Source organism: Coturnix japonica, chromosome 9 (genome assembly GCF_001577835.2).
Source record: "Coturnix japonica isolate 7356 chromosome 9, Coturnix japonica 2.1, whole genome shotgun sequence".
NCBI lineage: Eukaryota > Metazoa > Chordata > Aves > Galliformes > Phasianidae > Coturnix > Coturnix japonica.
In genome coordinates, this window is record NC_029524.1 from 10,817,296 (window position 1) to 10,835,409 (window position 18,114).

Sequence of the window (18,114 nt, forward strand, 5' to 3'; positions counted from 1 at the left end):
CCCCCCCCCCAGCTTCAAGATGAAGTTGTGGCTACTTCTTTTACATCAAAGGAATTAAGCTTGAATTAAACCAACTAATACCCTACCGAGTGAAAGAAAGAGAGGGGAAAAAAAAAGAAAAGTTTCCTTAGCAATGAACTCCTCAATTAGGTCAAGAGAGACTTCAACCAGAGATTCGAGTTTCACCACGTACTTCTCAGGCACGAAGCGTCCCACCTCCAGATGGCACTACAGATCATACAGATCACAGCACGCGGCTCCACAGCTCTGCAGCACAGACCCTTCTCCCACGGATCAGCACGGAAAGCCAGCCCGCTTTACACCCCTTAACCTACACTACCAACGCACCCCAAACTCAGTATTTAATGCACATGAGAGAGCTACGCAACCATTAACCTTTTACAACTGAAACGGGATACACCTTTCTCTGGTCCTTAGTACCGTGGGGATTAACATTCCTGTCCTACTTATCACTGCTTTGAATCTTTTTTTTTCTGTCCCATCATCATTTTGTACTGCAAGTTAAAACAAATAAAGCTGTCAGAAAGCAGGGAAAGGAAAACAGATTGCTGCGAGTAGGAAAACTGCAGTCTGTAGCTCTAACTTCCTCTAATACAGCGTCTATGGGAATTACAAAAACTACTCTTTTGATCCAGAAGTAGTAAAGCCAAAGAACTCTGTTATGTTCCATTAAAAGCCCTTAGGCAAGCGAAACTTGCATACCACTAATCTGTGTATATACAAGCACACATTGCTAAAAAGTCACTTCCAAAGTCAGCTGCATAGAAAGTTCTTGTAATACAATCCTCATTCACTTCAGGGAAGCGCTCTATTCCCACTCTCAAGCAGCTTTCACATACAGCAAGTGTCAGCTGGAAGAAAACCCAGTTGGTCCAGAGCAACGACAGCAGAAACATATCACTAAGGCAAAAGAAGCATATTTACATTCAAGACCATCAATCTGCAAGCAATAAAAACTGTCCCATTCCCACCCACTCTTGTCCTACCACTAAACATGCAGCTGAAGAGGGCTAAAATAATGTCAAAGTGCATCTGGTACATTGGTCTGGTTATACCTGATTAATGAGCTACCATTCATCTGGGGAGCAGCCCTGCAAGCCTAAAAAGTGACCGTTTCTGTTTAGAAGTTGCCCATGAACCAAATGAGTATGTTAGACTCAGGTTCCCACTGATCTCTAATAAGTTTCAGTGAACAAAACAAATCAATAAGTTTCACACATGCTGTAACAGTATGTAACAGGTTCATTACACCCTTACATTGATTAAAACCACATTCTTAATAAAAAGAAAGTTCCTAGGAAAAAAGCACGTTATCTTTCAAAAAATAATGAAATTCACACTGAAATTCCGCACTTCAAAACTCCATCTATCCAACTACAATGTGGGAAAACAGCACTCTTAATTAGCAGAATGCTAATAAAGTCAGGTCAGCTTTGTTGTGGGTGACAAAGACAGAGAGAAGCTCAGTTTGGTTTCGAATAAACACCCACACCAATATGCACAACCCTGCTTTTAGACAGTGGAAGTAAATGCAAGATCTACTTCATATACTGAAGGTCAAACAAATGTTTGAATTCCACAGGATATTTGAGGCAAGTCTGAAGGAAGACAGGTGGCTTAGTCACAAATGTCCAAATCTGGGCCACTTAAAAGAATAACAAAGTAATCCACTTGATATCAGGCTCAGTTTTAGTAACAATATACACCACTACAACTGTACTGCACAGGAGAAACAGTTGCTTCATCTAGCAAACAGCTCCGCTAAGATACTTCACCAGTAACTGTGTTTAGGACTTCCTGAGTTAGGCTTACAGGTAACACAACACTTTTTTTCCATACTGCTTCTCATTTATCCAACATGACTCCATTTTCTCCATAGGTGAGAGAGTTAACATTCCAATGGTTAAAAAACACAGCAGGGATGACATACCTCTACACTTGGGCTAAGGCTGCTTGGCAGTGTTTCTGATGTCACTGTTGTGCTCGGAAGGCTGGAGAAGTCCCAGGTATTCACAGACTGTATTGGTTCAGATGGCTGAGAGTGATCAATGCATTTTGGATTGTCAAGTAAGGTCACTTCATAAAATTCTTGAATATCTAGAAACGTGAAAAAAAAAAATAGTGAAGTTAGGCTCCATCATTACTGTGATACTCTGAGTTTAACAACATTCTCGTCCTGCAAAACAGATTAGATACCCACTACTTGATATACTCATCACAGACGAAGCCCTATCATTAAGATCACTCAAACCTTCCCACAGGTTCCCTGTGCCTTGTATCTCAGAACATGCGTGTCCCCACTCACTTCAGCCTTTGGTCACTGGCAGCAGTGCTACCAGAAGCACAGGCTGCAGCAGGAACAGCAGAAGCATATGGAATAACTTCAGTGGAACAGCGGAACGGACGGGTATCTGTGCTTCAGCTGATGCTATACATTACCTGAGGATTCCCTTTGCTCACCTGAAACCCCTATTCAAGGGCAGCATTAGAAGGTCTCTTCCTGTGGTATGTACTTTTGTATGTACATTATGTACTTATGTACATTTTGTACTAAATGGCCACAGAAATACAAGTACACTGATGAAATCAGCACCAAGAAAGCTAAAAGGAGTTAGGAAAAAGGAAACGGATCGAGATATAATGAAAAAAAAAAAACAACACACAATGACTAAGGTAACAGAGATAGGGTGAAAACTGAATACTATGAATTATAAGTCACATTTATGAAACAATAAATAGATTTTGTTATTTATGAAGATTCAGCTGGAAGCTTCAAGGGAAAAAGAATCTGGCAGCATTAGCTCTAGTTCTATTGACATCTACCCACTGCATGAAGCGCTAATTAAAAATTAAAAGCAAAAAATAGGAAGCATTAAGGGTCTCTCCAAGGATATTTAAGTATCCAAAACTTGCTACCACAACTGTAATCACTCACATAAAAGTGAGTCCCAGCATAGGAAGGTTCTCATCTGCAGAATCTTGTTGCTTTGCAGCAGCTGCCCAGACACACTAACAGAGGCACAATAACCAATTCCTTTACAGATGGAGCAGCACCACAAGAGAAACGCCACATAAATAAGACTCCTTACTGTTCCGCTGGTGTTCCACATGCAGGTTTTTCTATAGACATTGCGCTTCTGCTCTTTTCACGTTCAGAAAACTGTAATTCTCCAATTCCATTTGTAGCTCTTCTCTGAGCACGAGAAACTCCTACCAACTGCTTACATTAATTTTTAAAGTTACACTTGCTCTTTGCACTGCTGATTGGAAGAAAGCAAAGGCTGCAGAAGGCATTAAGTGACCTAGATATACAGGAGCAAACCAACCTCAGATTTAAAGGCAATTTGTATCTCTGTCCTTCACATTAGCTCCCACAGCTGCAAATTTGTCTTGTAGCTGCATTAACATTAATGCATCAATCAAGCATACTGAGTAAAGATTTTCTTCCCCTTGATACGCAGCTCTGTACATTAAAATAGGCAATGTTTTGAGCTGATTCTATAGCAGCAATCCTCATCAACCAGGACATGAAGACTACTACATTATTTATGGGAAGGGGTTATTTGTGCAAGTGTTTTCAGCAGAAATCTAGGGCATCTACTCTCAATTCTGGTACTTCTAAGTCTCTCTGCCAGCTGAGGTAGCCATTTATTTGTACTGCAGAATGACTTGCTTCAAAAAGCACTTCATTTCCCACACACCATTCCTCCATCTATGAGGACACCATATATTTAGTATTGAGATATGTCAGACATACATGCACCACCCAATATCAGGATTAGTCTCTGTTGATCCTGATCTTGCTCCAAGTAAGTAACAAAAGTTCCTAGGAATTTAATGCCTACAAAATAACATTCTTCTTCTTAAAAAATAAATCCCGATGTTCATTTACGTTGCCTATTCAGAATGCTCACGGTAAGCACTTGTGAGCACAGCCTGTGCACCTCAGCACAATAAGACCACAAGGAACGAATGTTGGATACTCATATTTCTCAATGTCAGAAATTCAGGCAATACTAAATCCAACACAGAATATTTTTTATCTGGTTTACTGATATACATCAGCTCAAAGACATTTCATTGTGTGAACACACCTGACATAGCCAATGAAGTCATATTAATCTGAAGACATTTTTAACATGAAAAGTTCTGCTGTTTTCCTTGTTCTTGTAGACAATAGCTGGCAAAATACTTCCTTTTTTTTTTTTAAACTTACATCTATGATTAGGTTCCCCCTTCCAGCTAAATATATTTTTTTCAGGTCTTATCATGCCTTATCCCTTTCCTCCCATATTACTTCCAAGAGTGATTATAGATCAATCAAGACTAAAACTAAATTACAGCAAAAATAAAAATTCAAGTCAGAGATTGCAGACCAATAGAATTGAGCACAAGTTGTAACTAGAAGGAAAAGATTCAGTAAACCTGAGCGACATTTATAAGCAATAGCATGGTTTCAGAAGAACCAAAGAGACAACGAGCGATAAACTTGTTGGATGTTGAACTGACATACCAAAACATAATTAGATTGGTATACTGACTAAACATCTTGAAATTAAGTCACATATAACCTGGATCTGAGACTTCAATTGCCAAGTTCCTACAACAGGCAGCTCACCTTTATTGTTTCATTTCTGGGCCCGTGATGGAATCCTGGGCTGTAACATAAGCTTTTGGGATAAGTGTGCTTTCACAAAGCTCTCAAAAAAGGATTAATTGTTCACCCTTCTCTTTTGAAAGCAGGTAGGAATTACTCTGAATTGACGTAACAGCCAAAATGCAAGAAAATCAATAGCATACCTCATACCTCCTTCAACTCTTACATAAAGTAGCATGCATATACAAATACAGCAACAGCCCTGTAGACAAAGTTCTACAGTGACCAGCACCCACTACAGCAAGGATCAGAAACAATCTGACAATATTATAGTATCTCAGCATTAAAACATACACACGAAAACCACAGACATCATACGTAAAAACAAGCCAGTAAGAGCCTTTGTAATTTTTCCTTTAAAGATAGAGACACCCGAAAGCTCAGCAGCCCCCTGCACTGGCAATGCACTGATTTCATAACCACGAGTTCTGGGACGTTCTGAAGAATAGATATTTGCAAACCACAGACAGTCTCAGTACCCACAGAAGCTGCAGACTGTCCCCAAGAAGAGGCCGGGCTCTGCTTTCAGAGAAATGTCATCACACAAAATAAGTGCTAAAAGTCATAATTTTAGTAGTGACTGAACAGCTTAAAGTCAGTTTTGTTTTCAGGCTTCACCGATTGCGTTACAGGCAGAAATACAAGAACCAATACAATGTTTTTGGCTTTCTGACAGGTATGAAACGACTCGCCAGAATCCTTTATTTATTGCTGTTCTTCGGGTTTTATTTAAAAATCCTAATAGCAAACCTTTAACATTACGGTACCAAGGAGTGAGCCAAAACATCACAGGCATTTACTACTTCCAAAAACACGCTGAGCTATTTTTGGTGCACTTTTCCTTTTTTAAAATTAGAAAGCCATTTAACGATCACAGTAACTCACTGTTTTTAGGCTTTGCATTTTCACCCTCTAAGCATTTCGGCCATTTGTGGGTTATAGGTGGTTTTCCTTAACTAAACACCAGGAAATTCCACACAAGCTTAACATTTTGTGGACTAAACCACTGACACATGACACTACAACAAACTACACTGGACACCGTGCAGGTTAAACAGCCAACTCTTGCCCTTATGTCACACACTACACAGAGCTGTAAGCTTATTACAATACACGCAAGTTAACAACATCTGTATTTGCTACATTAATTATATGCTCATTTGAAGATTCAATTTCAACATACTTATCACCATTGTGCACAAATTAGAGTTTATTTAACAAGCACATGTTTGTTTTCTGTTCCATTTTCTGTTCATTTTTGATAAATGTATCTAGAAAGGTATATGAATGCATCAAACACATTCATATTCCTCAAACACACCCCTGGGTTCAAAGCATCCACAGACTTTTTGAGCCACTGAAGGGCTCTGTATATTTAGTAACCCTCAATGGACTTCTCTTCTACAAAGACATCCAGCTTCCTTTTCCTTTAGTCTCTGCACTGAAAGCACCCCCAGAAGCAGACAGCATACTCAGCATCCAACTCACCTGAACCCACTTAACTCTTGCCTAATGCCAGTTAGTTACAATACATCCTTAATTACCTTCCTGCATGTCCCTCAGTTTTACAGACCTTACATTCATCCCCCAATCATCTTTTTTAGGCTACAGTGTCCTAACTTGCATTCTCTGTCGTTCTCTCTGCAGGAGCCACCTCCTACCTCTTGTCACCAAGTTGTTACTTCTCCAACTTGTTCTATTTCTATTCCATCCTTCTGAAGGCCACAAAAAAAGGAAGAGACCAAAGCACTGTTTTGTGTGAGAGATCTGGGCACAACCTGGATTTTAACAGTAGGTGTAATAATCGGTATTAGCCTATCTTCAATTGCTTTCCTAAATATTCCTAGGATTTGGCTTGATTTTGGCTGCTGGAGAATCCTGAGCTGACATTTCCATGGAGCTCTTTGTGTTGCCATATCAGTTCCAGGTGGGTGATGGTTAACTCGGAGCTTCCAGCAGTAAGTTTGGTTTGTTTGCTCTGCTGTGCATCACTTCAGATTTATTTGCACTGATTTTCAGAGGCTCTTTAGCTGCCCAGTCTCACTTGCCTTTCTGCAACTTATCTTTATTAATCTGGTTAATCAAATTCATCTGATTAAGCAAATGATCACCTGAAGATTGTCATCTCATTGCTCACCAACTTTTGAGGTCACTAGTAACAGTTTCAAGTAACAGAAAACCATGCATGAATTGGAAGTTATTGAACCTCCCATCCAAGTAATAACTGATAATTTTCTCTCATGTTTGGTTTCCTACTTCTTTTTCTGTTTGCCCAGTCAAAGAGAGATTATCATTTCAACTACCAAAACATAAGCCACTAAGATTCAGAACATGACCAGCAATACCCTACAGCCTAGCATTAACACTCAGCATTCCCATAAGCTCATAATGCACAGAAATCAAGTTTTCAGGGTTTAAAATGGGCATTTAATGAACTCCTCAATCTAGATCTCACCAAAGTAGCATAAAAGGGTGAGAGCCTTGAAACCTGTTTTTAAGCATTCGTATGTTTCAGCTACATATTTAACTCTGCACTGACATCAAGGAAGTATTTCCTTCCTAGCAGACATTCAAACAGAGAACAAATCATTTTGGCCAAAGAAAGCCAGAAAGCAACAGCATACAGACCTCACAGCACATAGCATTTGAATACCATGGTCCCTCAGGCTTGCAAGTGATCAAGGAGCTTACGAATTCTTTCACAAATTGACTTACTTGTATCTCACTTTATTTCACCTGAAGATCCATCTAAGTGAACATCTCTTCTGTCACCTCCTGTTGGCCTGCTTCATATCAGAGCTTTATTCATCCAAGCACAGCAGACACAAATGTCTGATTTTTCCAAATACCTGCTTCATAAACTAACAAGTCTGCCAATAGATCTACCACCTATATAGGTTCTCCAGGAAGATGTGTCATCCCATTATTGATTACAAAGGTCTCTATCCCACTCCTTAGTGGGGGAAAAAAATAAAGGTATTTCTCTTACTTAGGGCTTCCTGCTGAAGCACCTAAAACTTAAGACTTAAAACTAGCAGAAAGGAAAACAAAGGTCAACATGTTATTTCAGTTCAGAGCAATTTGAGATGTACGGCTTCTGCCAAGTTCTTAGCAGCCCTACATATTGGACAGACAAAATGTGAGTGGAGTTTTGATTACCGTCAGATCAGGCAAAAGATACCACCAATGCTACAGATTTTCATCCCTCGGGTATAAGGCAGCTCCTGCTAATTCTGAGGGAGCCACAATCCTGCATCCTATTTCACCTGATGTCTCGAGCTAAGTAAACCCGAATGCGAGACCCAAAAAATGAATTATTAATAACTGATAAGAAAATAAAAATGTGAACAGAAACTTCACATTCATTTGCCAAACCAATAACCAGAGTCAGGTGAGTGTTCTCTTTGTGTATTCATCCTTCATCCCCAGCTCCCCAGGAGATACATTCATATTTATACGTTGAAAAGTGAAAACCAGTCTCACGGTAATCCCTGTAAAGCCCTTTCTAGAGCTTGCTTGTTTGTTTTTTAAACACACGCTGACTATTACTATGCTCCATCACCATATCTTGAAAAATACAAGTTGTAGTGCAGCTTTCCCACCACACATGTTCAGTTCTACAGGCTTTGAGCTGCAGCAGCCAACTCCTCCTCCTCAACCCTTCGGTGGCTGTGCCCAAAGCTTTAACCCTTCTGCACACACTTCCAGCTCTCCAACTCCAGAAGGTATTATTTTCTGCTTCCGTAGCAAAAACGCAACCCAATTTGCACTCAGTTGAAACTGCTCTCATCCAACCTCAGATCCAGCTCTTATTCCTCTGGCTGATGTTTGCAGTGAGCCACGTCCAGCTCCTCACCAGCCTGTCCACTTACATTTTCCAAACTGTTTGTTCACATTTTCCCCTTTGCTTTCCAACTGCTCCTTCAGCAAACCTTCAGATGGTCTCCTTTCCAGTTTTCCTTCAGAATCCCACAGGGATTATATTCAAAACTAAGGTAGGAAAAACTTAACGGATTTAAAATAGTCATCAAGCAGCTAAAAGTTGGCATAATCAGCCCAGCTGTCCACGCACTTTTCTATTTAACATTACCTCATGTGTACATACTTACTCATCAACCCAAGCCAGAAAAAAAGCCTGAAATGAACTCCCAGTTACCCATTCTCTCCGAATAACTGAACTGCAGTTCCAAACTATTAGCAACCAATACAGCTGTTCCTTTTTTCTTAAAAGGATGTATTTACCACTGTCAGGTAATAGGAACTTAACACAGGAAGAGCTATTAGTAGCTTTTAATTGTAGGACTGGCCCTAATTAGTGCCAATACAGAACTGACCAGGATTTCCTCCAAAGGAATGAACTCTGGGGAGGAAAATAACAATTGAGGGATATAGGGGATATGTTCACTCAGACATCTGAGCTGAGATCTCACACAGGTGCACAGCTCTGCTTCTTCCTCTTTTACTTGAAGGTAACTGACAGTGGTAGCACAACACACACCAGCATCTCCCTCCACCTGTACATTCCCTGCAACCAACTTCTACAACAAGGTTCTGAACATGGGATTTGAATTTTCAATACTTTTACCATTTGTCCACAAGTCTTCCTCACTGTACTTATCTCCTAGATCAACTTTCTTTTTAATCTCAAACCAAAGCAACTGAGTTATTTTGAGGACATGGTTGGGAAGATACTTGTACATGACAAGATCCCTGTAAGAGAGTCACCAAAGAACCCTACAGCTCCCCTTAGCTTAGAGTGCAAACAAAGTTAAGGAGGTTATTGTACCGTCAGCCCTCTACAGTATCTTAAAATCCCTCCAAGTTCGGCCTAGTTATGATTCAGGAAACCATCTGTGCAGGGAGACAACTCAGCAGCTATCAGATTTGGAGCTTCTTGGATGATTCATTCCAACTGCAAAGCAAGTGCCATCCCCCAACACACAGGCAATGGGACACCCAGGACAAGCCCCCATGTCAGCAGGCACAAGACATTCCAGCTGCAGCGATGGACAAAAGAAACTTTTCCAGAACCTGGAAACTGCAGCAGGAATTCTGCAAGTCCAGCTTTCTCCCCAGCCTCTAGAAGAGACACCTGATTTATTGACAGAGTTCGCTGGTCAATAATCCCTTTTTAAATGGTAGCACAGCAAACAGAGGAATACTGTGACTGACAGATACTACAGTGCAGCGATTCAAAACTGAATACACAGTTGGGATAACCACAGGGATAATCTTTTGCCACAATACTCTCTGCACACCCATAACCGCTCAACTTACACTAGTCCTATGTGCTATTTTGGGCTGCCAAAAGCAGCTCCTAATCCCATTGCACTGTCACAAATACATGCAGGACAGTAAGCACTGAAGCATCAGAAGGAATACAGGCAGCACGCACTTACACAACACCCCCAAAGCTTTCCACACTCTCAAGCTGTATTGCATACATACAAAAATGATAGGCAGTTCTTTAAGGAGGAGGAGCAATGAACGTCTGTTTCCCTCATCATTGCATTCCTTCAAAAGGACAGCATGAAGTTCTTCCAAAAAATGAATTCTTAGGCAACTACAAACTACACAGAAAAAGCACAGCAACAGCTGAGTTCATGCTCCAGACTTCAGGACACAAAGCAAACTTCATTTTATACTCTCTCAATCCATATCCAGATGATCAAGTTCTTAACTACCTTTGAAGACATAACCCAATGTCCAGTCAGGCTGAAACCAAGCACCTTGTCCTGAACTTTCGGGAAGGGGACTGCACTAAGTAACCACAGCCCATCCTCAGGAGACTGATCTGGACAGCAGATAAACACCTGCAAGTCATAAAAACTGCATCCATGGATGTTTCAGTCTCAAATAGGAGCAAAGATATGACCAGCCCAGAGGAGAGGGAAAATAAATAAAGAAAGGATCACAAAAATGCAGCCAGGTTAAAATTCCAATCTAAAAATACCCTATTTAGCATCTATGATTTCAGTGGTATCCAATACGAGTGATAATTTAATTTTCCCTGAACTTCCATCTAATGAAAATGCACTATTCACTATCTAAATGCATCCCTGAGTTACTCTCAAGTATTCCCAGAGATGCAATGAAAATACTCTTCAGCTAAGCCTGAACCAGCCTGTGCAGAGCCTCAGCTGCATTCAATCAGGAAGCAGCTCACACGCAGCCTTCCTGCCCTTACCTACAGAGCAGCCTCACACAGTGGCACAAACCCAGCACTAAAACTCTCTCAGGCACGAACAGGTTTGAAAAGTTGACTGTGTCATCACACCCTGTGTTTTATTAACTAACCGTATCACTGAAATAAAAGCTGATACTGAAGTTTACCCAAGTGCAAGGACTTTTGGTTTCGGTTATGAAGAAAAGCTTCATCTTTAATTGCACCAGACTTGAATTTAGCTAGTATGTAAAGTACTTCCACACCAGATAAATAATTGAAAGGGAGCTAAAAGAGCAAGAACGGGATCCCCAAAGTCACAGACAACTCAGCGTGGGACCACCCATGGTCACACCATACCAGATGGCCCCAGCTTTGAGAAGCAGCGACCCTACATCAGCCTAAAACAGGACTGTTCCCTTAGCCAGTCTAGAAAGGCAATGTGGACAGAGCTATGGCTGCTTTAAATTCCTAGAAGTTTTCAGTCCCAATCAGATAAATCTGAATGAGGCATTTACCTTACTGCAACCATCAGCTGTCATCACATTCCAGAGACTAAACTTATTCCTCTGGTGTATAAAAACATTAATGTTATTTGCAACACTCTATTTCATAGCATTCATCAATCCAGGCTATGGTTAAGAACACCTTCACGTTCACTGGGATGATGGGTTCTTGGTTCAGTGAAGGCTCCAGAAGCCACTCCATTTTATCTGCAAGATTTCCCACACTAGATATTCAGCATTAGGAATAGTCAACACATAATTACACCAGACATCTTCACACGGAAAGGCTCCAAGTGAAATAAATAAGGTGGCTCACACGAATGGTATTCACCACATCCAGCTTTCCACAGTCAACTTCATCATTAGAAAAAAAAAGCCTCCAGACGCATAGTCACAAACATAATGCTAAATAACCCTGAAGACTTATCTGCAGAAGTATTAACTGATTATTGTAAAATAAATACCAAATTCTGCACCAAAATGAAATACAATTATACGCCATCCCTCCTTCTGCGGATCTCTTACTGTGGCCAGTTAATAACCTGGTTCACTGCATCAATTATCAGGACATCAATAACAAGCTTTTTTTAAACAAGAATGAAATCAACAGGTAGAAGAGATAGAGTTCAACCCACAGGCAGTAAAATAGGAGTTTTACTTAAAAACAACAGTATTTCTCAAGCTGACTTTAATTAAAGGCTGCTAGTATCCATTTAATTAAAGCACCAGACATCATTATACTTGGCTGGCTGAAGCAAGTAAAATGGGAACACCACATTACAGAACACAGAAAATCAAAGACGGGCTTTTTCAGACTGTTTGAAGGAAGGTCACTGGCATTTGGTTTCTGATATTGTTACTGACTTAAAATTACTGCAGTTATTTCACTTACAGAAATAACACTGATGTGATAACGTCAATTTTGTAACACTGCTCACACCGAGTCGCCACTGCCCTAATTCAAGTCATTTTAAAGCAGACTGTTGTATGTAAGAAACAGGTCAATTTTGCAAGATTTCTGAACTAAAATCTGTTGAAGGAATTAAAGGAAAGTATGTGAGCTTGGACGGAAGCTTCTGTCAGTGCAGCTGTGGATGTTTAAGTTGGAGACACAGCACAATTCCTATAAAAGTCACACCTGAAAAATCAGCTACAAGATAATTACAAGTGCAATATTCAAGGGAAGCCCAACCAGCAGCACAGCTTTGTCCAGCCTGTTCACAAGCCTCCACTGCAAGAGGACAGGTAGGAGGAGGGCAGTTAGTGCTCAAGGGCTTCTCAGCCAACACAGCCATCTCTCACAGCACCTTTTCCTGGCAGCCCCCTACTCCCTGCAGGGAGCTGACCCCCTCCCAGGGGGCACCAAGCAGTAGTCCCAGTGTATAAAGATGTTGCCAGGAGCAGCCTGCCATGAGCAAGTACTTCTCCAACTCATTTCCATGGAGCAGGTTAAAGGAAGAATACTGAAGTTACAGCATCAATTGCTGGGAAGTGACTCTCTGCTATCACATTTCAGAGGAACAGCTTGGAGCACTAAAGCACGCTCCTTAACATACAATCACACAGTTAACCACTAAATGCAAAATGAATGTGAAATGCTCTCAAATAGCACAACACCTATTTGTGCACGCTGAGATCAACTGAACCGGACAGAATCAAAGACCCCACGGCTACAACAGAACTTCTGACAGATCAGAAAACAAGGCATGAAGCCCTCCAGCAGGCACGTGGCAACCCCAATTGAAGAGTGCTACTGCCAAGAGCTAAGTTACACAGACAACCTGGCTCTTGTTACAGATTTTAGAATAAAGTGTGTCTTACAGGTTACAATACCAAAGGCCATTTCCGTACTACTGACTTGTATCTCATTCAATTAATAACTAAGAGCGAGATTTCCCAGGTGAAAATAAGAAGCATAACCACAGTATTAAGCTTCCGATACACAACTTCAATGATTTCATTCAGCAAAGAACAAAGTCTGTTCACACACATCACACAGAGGCGCGCAGATCCTCATCACGGAGCTGCTGAGCATCAACTGAGCTCCTGCAAGTGAACCCTTTCTAGAGGTGTCCTATGAGAACAGACCCATTTGAACAACCATCTATCAGGAACATAATACAGGAGATGTTCCATAAGATGCCCAACTTCTGAAAACCCACCTGCAGATGATACAAATGCTCCAAGAGAAAGCAGTTCATGTGCAGCGATGTTTCAACCCTCCTCATGTTTCCACCACAACACAAAGACACAGCACTATGAAGATGTAAACTTGTGAGATAGGCTTCAAACCATGTAACTGCGAAGTAACAGCTGAAACCCAGACTGTCTACAATGTTAAAACAAAGTTTATGTGCAAGTTACTTTGTTAAAAGGGAAGGGCATGAAACTCCAAGCTGTTACATACGCAGTGACAACCAATCAGGAAGAAACCACAGCTCCCTGCCTCCCTGGAGAAGCTGCAAAGTCAGGTCAGGATTCTGCAAGTTGTGCTCATACCCCACGTGTTTATTTTGCTCTGTTTGTTTTCTAAGAGATGTGCAGGAAATTCAAGGCTTCACGGAATGATTTCAGCAATATTTACATTAATGGCTAAAGAGAAAAAGCACCAGAAGTGCTCTGAAGCTGGGAATGAGTGAGGTTCTCACTGCACTTCACAACCGAAGAGGAAAAAGTCAGCACAGCCACCTGCAACATGAGAAGTTTCCTTCCATTCACTTTAATTCTGCTCCTGAAATACACAACTTGCAGCATTTTTAGGGATCCTTCAGCAGGGAGATTTGCCCGAGTTCTAAGAGTAAAACCACTTCAGCTCACTCATTGTGGACACGTGGGCTCACAACTAAAACATATTCCTAATAAATTGTTTAAACCCACAGAAACAGACGTGGAAAACCCGACTGCACGGCACAGCCCACAACAGACACGTTGCAGCGCCAGGGCAGAAAACTCATACAAAGTAAGTGACAGAAAACAGCTCATTGCAACAGCAACGTGTCAGCGTGATACACACACAGCACTGAGGGACACGAGGGCTCCGACAACACAACAACTCGCTTCCCCTCACCACCAACACACAAGAGCCCGACCCTAGAGGAGGGGCATCGCTCACCGATCAGCGCCTGGAAGAGGTTGCTCTGGAAGATGCCGATGACCCTCTCGATGGAGTTCCGCAGCTGCCGATCCTCCGCCTGGCTCAGTTTGGAGCGATACTCCTGCAGGAGGCGCAGGGCGCGCTGCGTATCTACGGCCGAACACGAGACTCTGTGAGCACTACACAGGTGGGACACGGTGCCCCACGACCACCCCCCGGGACCGCCCCACGCGGCTCCTTTGTCCGGGACCCCGCTCACCTTGTTTCCTGACGGGCATGGCCGCTCCGCCGCCTCAACTTGGAGCCCGACCCGGCTCGGGGCGGCGGCGGCGCGCACCCCCTGCCGGCCGGGAGCGGGGGGGACCGCCCCGCACAGCGACCCTCCGGGGCGGCTCAGCGAGGAGAGGGACGGGTCGGGACCAGCGGTGGGGCGGCTGATAGTAGCCGGGCAGGGCAGGGCGAGCCGCCACCACAACCAGCAGCAGCAGCACAACCACCGCCCGGCTCAGCGCTCGGGAATTCCAAACTTTCCAGCCAAAATGGCGGCCTGGAGGCTGGGGGGAGAGCACCCCCCCTCTCCCACGTGACCGGGCCCGGCTGCCGCCCAATCAGCGCACGGAGCGGCCCGGGGCCGGTACCTAACGGAGGGGCGGGGGGAGGAGGCAAGGTGAGAGGTTCAGTGTGTCCATAGCGCTTAGTGCTCACTGTGTCCATAGCACCTATTGCTCACTATGTCTATGAACTTATTGCTCACTATGTCTATGCACTTATTTCTATGTCTAAAGCACTTCAAAGCCCACGTGCACATCGCGTGTCCCGCAGGCAGAGCTGGGAGTCAGAGCCCATCCCGCTGCTGCCGTTCCCCATCCCAGGCTGCATCTCCTGTTGGTTTTTCGGATACAGACTCGGCTTGGGAACATCCCCGTGGAAGGGAAGAACCTCCTGGGAATGGACGTGGGTTTGATAGTCAAAAACCAGCGCTGAGTTCGGCTGTGGAACACGCCTAAAGGAAACGGACCCAGCACAGAGCTCTGCTCTGATCCAGCCCCGTTCATCCCTCAGCTTTCTGCCATGGAAGAGCCCGTGTAGATCTGTGAAGAAAACAACGTGCATTCAGTGTGTTTTACCAATTTATGGGAACTTTACCAATTCCCGTAGCATCAGGGATCTGGCACTCTCTGGTACAAGTCCACATATCTTATAATGAGACCATATTAAGTGAGGATGGACATTGGCTTCATGTGTTTACAACAACACTGAACGTACTTTAAAAGTGTCCATATTCCCCGTGGTGTCAGAGTTGTACATGTACATGAGGAGAAGAGCAGCCCAGATTGAGCCAGCAGAAAGGAGATATCCACGCAGTGAGGTTGGTTTGTTGTCTGACAAAAACATTTATTACAGAGCGAAAAATGAATAAACACTTGCAATTAAATGAACTGAATAAGTTCTTCTTAATCAGGACTTGAATGCTTTTTCAGTGTTAAGATGGAATCCCATAACGCAAGGTCATTGTGGGGATAGAGGAATAATCCCATCTAACACCCTCAGATGGCGTTTCTCACTTGTCACTCATGCACCAGAAAAAGGAAAAAATAAAGATCAAAGAAGGGTCAGGATGAAGGATCAGTGAGTCAGGAAGCAATTAGGTGGGCCCTAATGCACTTCCAATTGGGGCTGGTCCTAGTGCTGCTATTTCAGTTCCAGGGGATATTTGTTGATTCCGAGTGGTTGAACCAGAGCTCATGGTATGAAACTTTAGAATATGGTTTGGAAATTCCAGCACGTATAGAAAATACCCTATGAATGCAAACAGCCCTTTCACCAATACACTGCAGTAAGGGTCTGTTGTAGAGCTGCCCTTAGTTCCATACCTTCTTTTTGGGGCTCCAGCCCTAAGGAAATTGTGTCATTCACACAGAGCAGGGGGAAGTGGGGCAATAACCGAAGGATCATTTATGCTACTGCTCAAGCAACATCATTTAAATCAAACTATTATAGGCAGCATTCAGAAAGGCTTGTGCTGCAATTGCGACTGATGCAATGAGCACACAAGTCAGCATTATGCTGAGCTCAGCAAGTTCTGGCTCTTGTCCAGAATGACCCTCAGCATAGGAACTCCAGAATAATTACACCAAGAAGCTGCCTGCCTGCATTGTAGCCCTTCTGGCCACAGATATGACCTAGATTGGGACAGTCCCCATCCCTGCCACTAAAGACCTTCTTTTGCCACTGTGGCCAGCAGCCTGTGTGGGACCCTGGGACATTTACTCACATCAAGTTGAACAGTCATACAGGAGGTTAGTATTGATTCTTGCAATACACTACTTCAGCAAAATAATTGCTGCTTGTTGAAGGGGAATGAGTCAAACTCAAAGAGCTTTTCGGATCAGGGTGGCTAATAAGAGAAAATGGAAGAAGAACCCTTTCAGTCTTATGCTTGTCATCCGCATAGTGCCCTAAGCCTAAAAGCAGCCGCCTTACAGTGCACAGCACTAAGCTGTGGCAGCGGTACACACCTAAAGAGATCTCCTGCAGCTGCAGGGAGTCTTTCACTTCAGTTCCCCTACAAAGTCAGTGCAATGTTTCACAGCTAACTGGGGAAGCAATGAAACTAATGAAGCCTAATTTCCTCTGGCTGTTAAAGCATAAAGCCTGAGTGAAGTTAGCTTATTCATTATGCCCATCTGGATTCTCTGATGCCTGGTAAGATTGGGTCATTGGCCACAGCCTTCCTGCTTTTCTGGCAGTGTTTTTTCTTTCCATTGTGATCCATGATTTCATGGGCTAAAAAGATACAGGCAACTTCTGGATGAGTTCAGCTTAAAGGAAACCATGGCATTGCAGTATGTGTCTTCCTGCAAAACTTTCTGAATACAGCCAGTTTCCACGAGGCTACTAAAAATTCAAGCTGTTCTCACTGCAGTGTGCTGTTACTGCCCATGTCCCTGTCATACACACTCAGTTATCAGTCAGAGTACCAGCTCACTCATATCAGCTTCTCTATTGATCACAGAAGGATATAGAGAATTACAGGAATCAATACAGTGTGTTCTCAGTGCCCTTTGATCTGAAATTATTCCAGTTGTTAGAATCAAACTCTTAATAAAAACCACAATTTCATCTTATTTAATTAAGCCCATTCAGTAGAATTCTTATGAGATCATCTCATGCAGCTTTGGTTCTCTGATTTTAACCAGGGAATGCAGAGAATACAGAGTACAGAGAATACTTTCCCATTAATACAAACTTCATGTTCTTAAGCTGTTACCTCTATATCCAATGTTTGTCCTCATAAGTGAAATGCCTCTCAGTTTAATTGGGCGTCTGAACACAAGGATCCAGCAATACATTGTTCTTATGGTTTGAGGGTCCAGCTGTGTGCGAACAGCACATGAGCATGTTCCTGACTACAAGGAGAATGAGGGAGAACTTATGCTTTGAGTGTTTTTTGTTTTGGGGTGATTTTTTGCCCCCCAATCTTAAACTTTCCACCTGTGTTTTGCATTCTCCAAAGCTGTCTGAGTTACTGCTGAACTAGGGATTTGGTGCCTTGTGTACAATGTCATCTGTTCCCTCTTTTGCTCTTGTAATAAAGTGTTCATAGTAATGCTGGGGCAACTCACCATCCTACAGAAGAATGAGTTTTGTTATTCCATCAGCCTCAAGAACT

General features: G+C 42.7%; 1 protein-coding gene and 1 long non-coding RNA gene across 22 annotated transcripts in view; one reads left to right on the forward strand and one right to left on the reverse strand.

Moving 5' to 3' along the window:
• Positions 1–15,002, reverse strand: part of DLG1 (discs large MAGUK scaffold protein 1) — a 123,572-nt gene extending 108,570 nt beyond the window's left edge. For 14 of the 21 annotated variants that reach the window (XM_032446684.1, XM_015871650.2, XM_015871638.2 and 11 more), the window contains exons 1-3: positions 14,701–15,001; positions 14,460–14,591; positions 1,952–2,118 (exon numbers count right to left, since the gene is read on the reverse strand). In XM_032446684.1, coding sequence (XP_032302575.1) covers positions 1,952–2,118; positions 14,460–14,591; positions 14,701–14,719 — 318 coding nt within the window. In that variant the 5' untranslated portion in view covers positions 14,720–15,001. Of the gene's footprint in view, positions 1–1,951; positions 2,119–14,459; positions 14,592–14,700 lie in introns of all 21 variants that reach the window. The other 7 variants (XM_032446681.1, XM_032446680.1, XM_015871631.2 and 4 more) reach the window with 2 other exon arrangements.
• LOC107318161 lies at positions 14,515–15,876 on the forward strand. The gene is made up of 2 exons (XR_001557217.1): positions 14,515–14,628; positions 15,227–15,876. It is a non-coding gene; the product is annotated as an uncharacterized LOC107318161 (long non-coding RNA).
• The last annotated feature ends 2,238 nt before the right edge of the window (positions 15,877–18,114 follow it).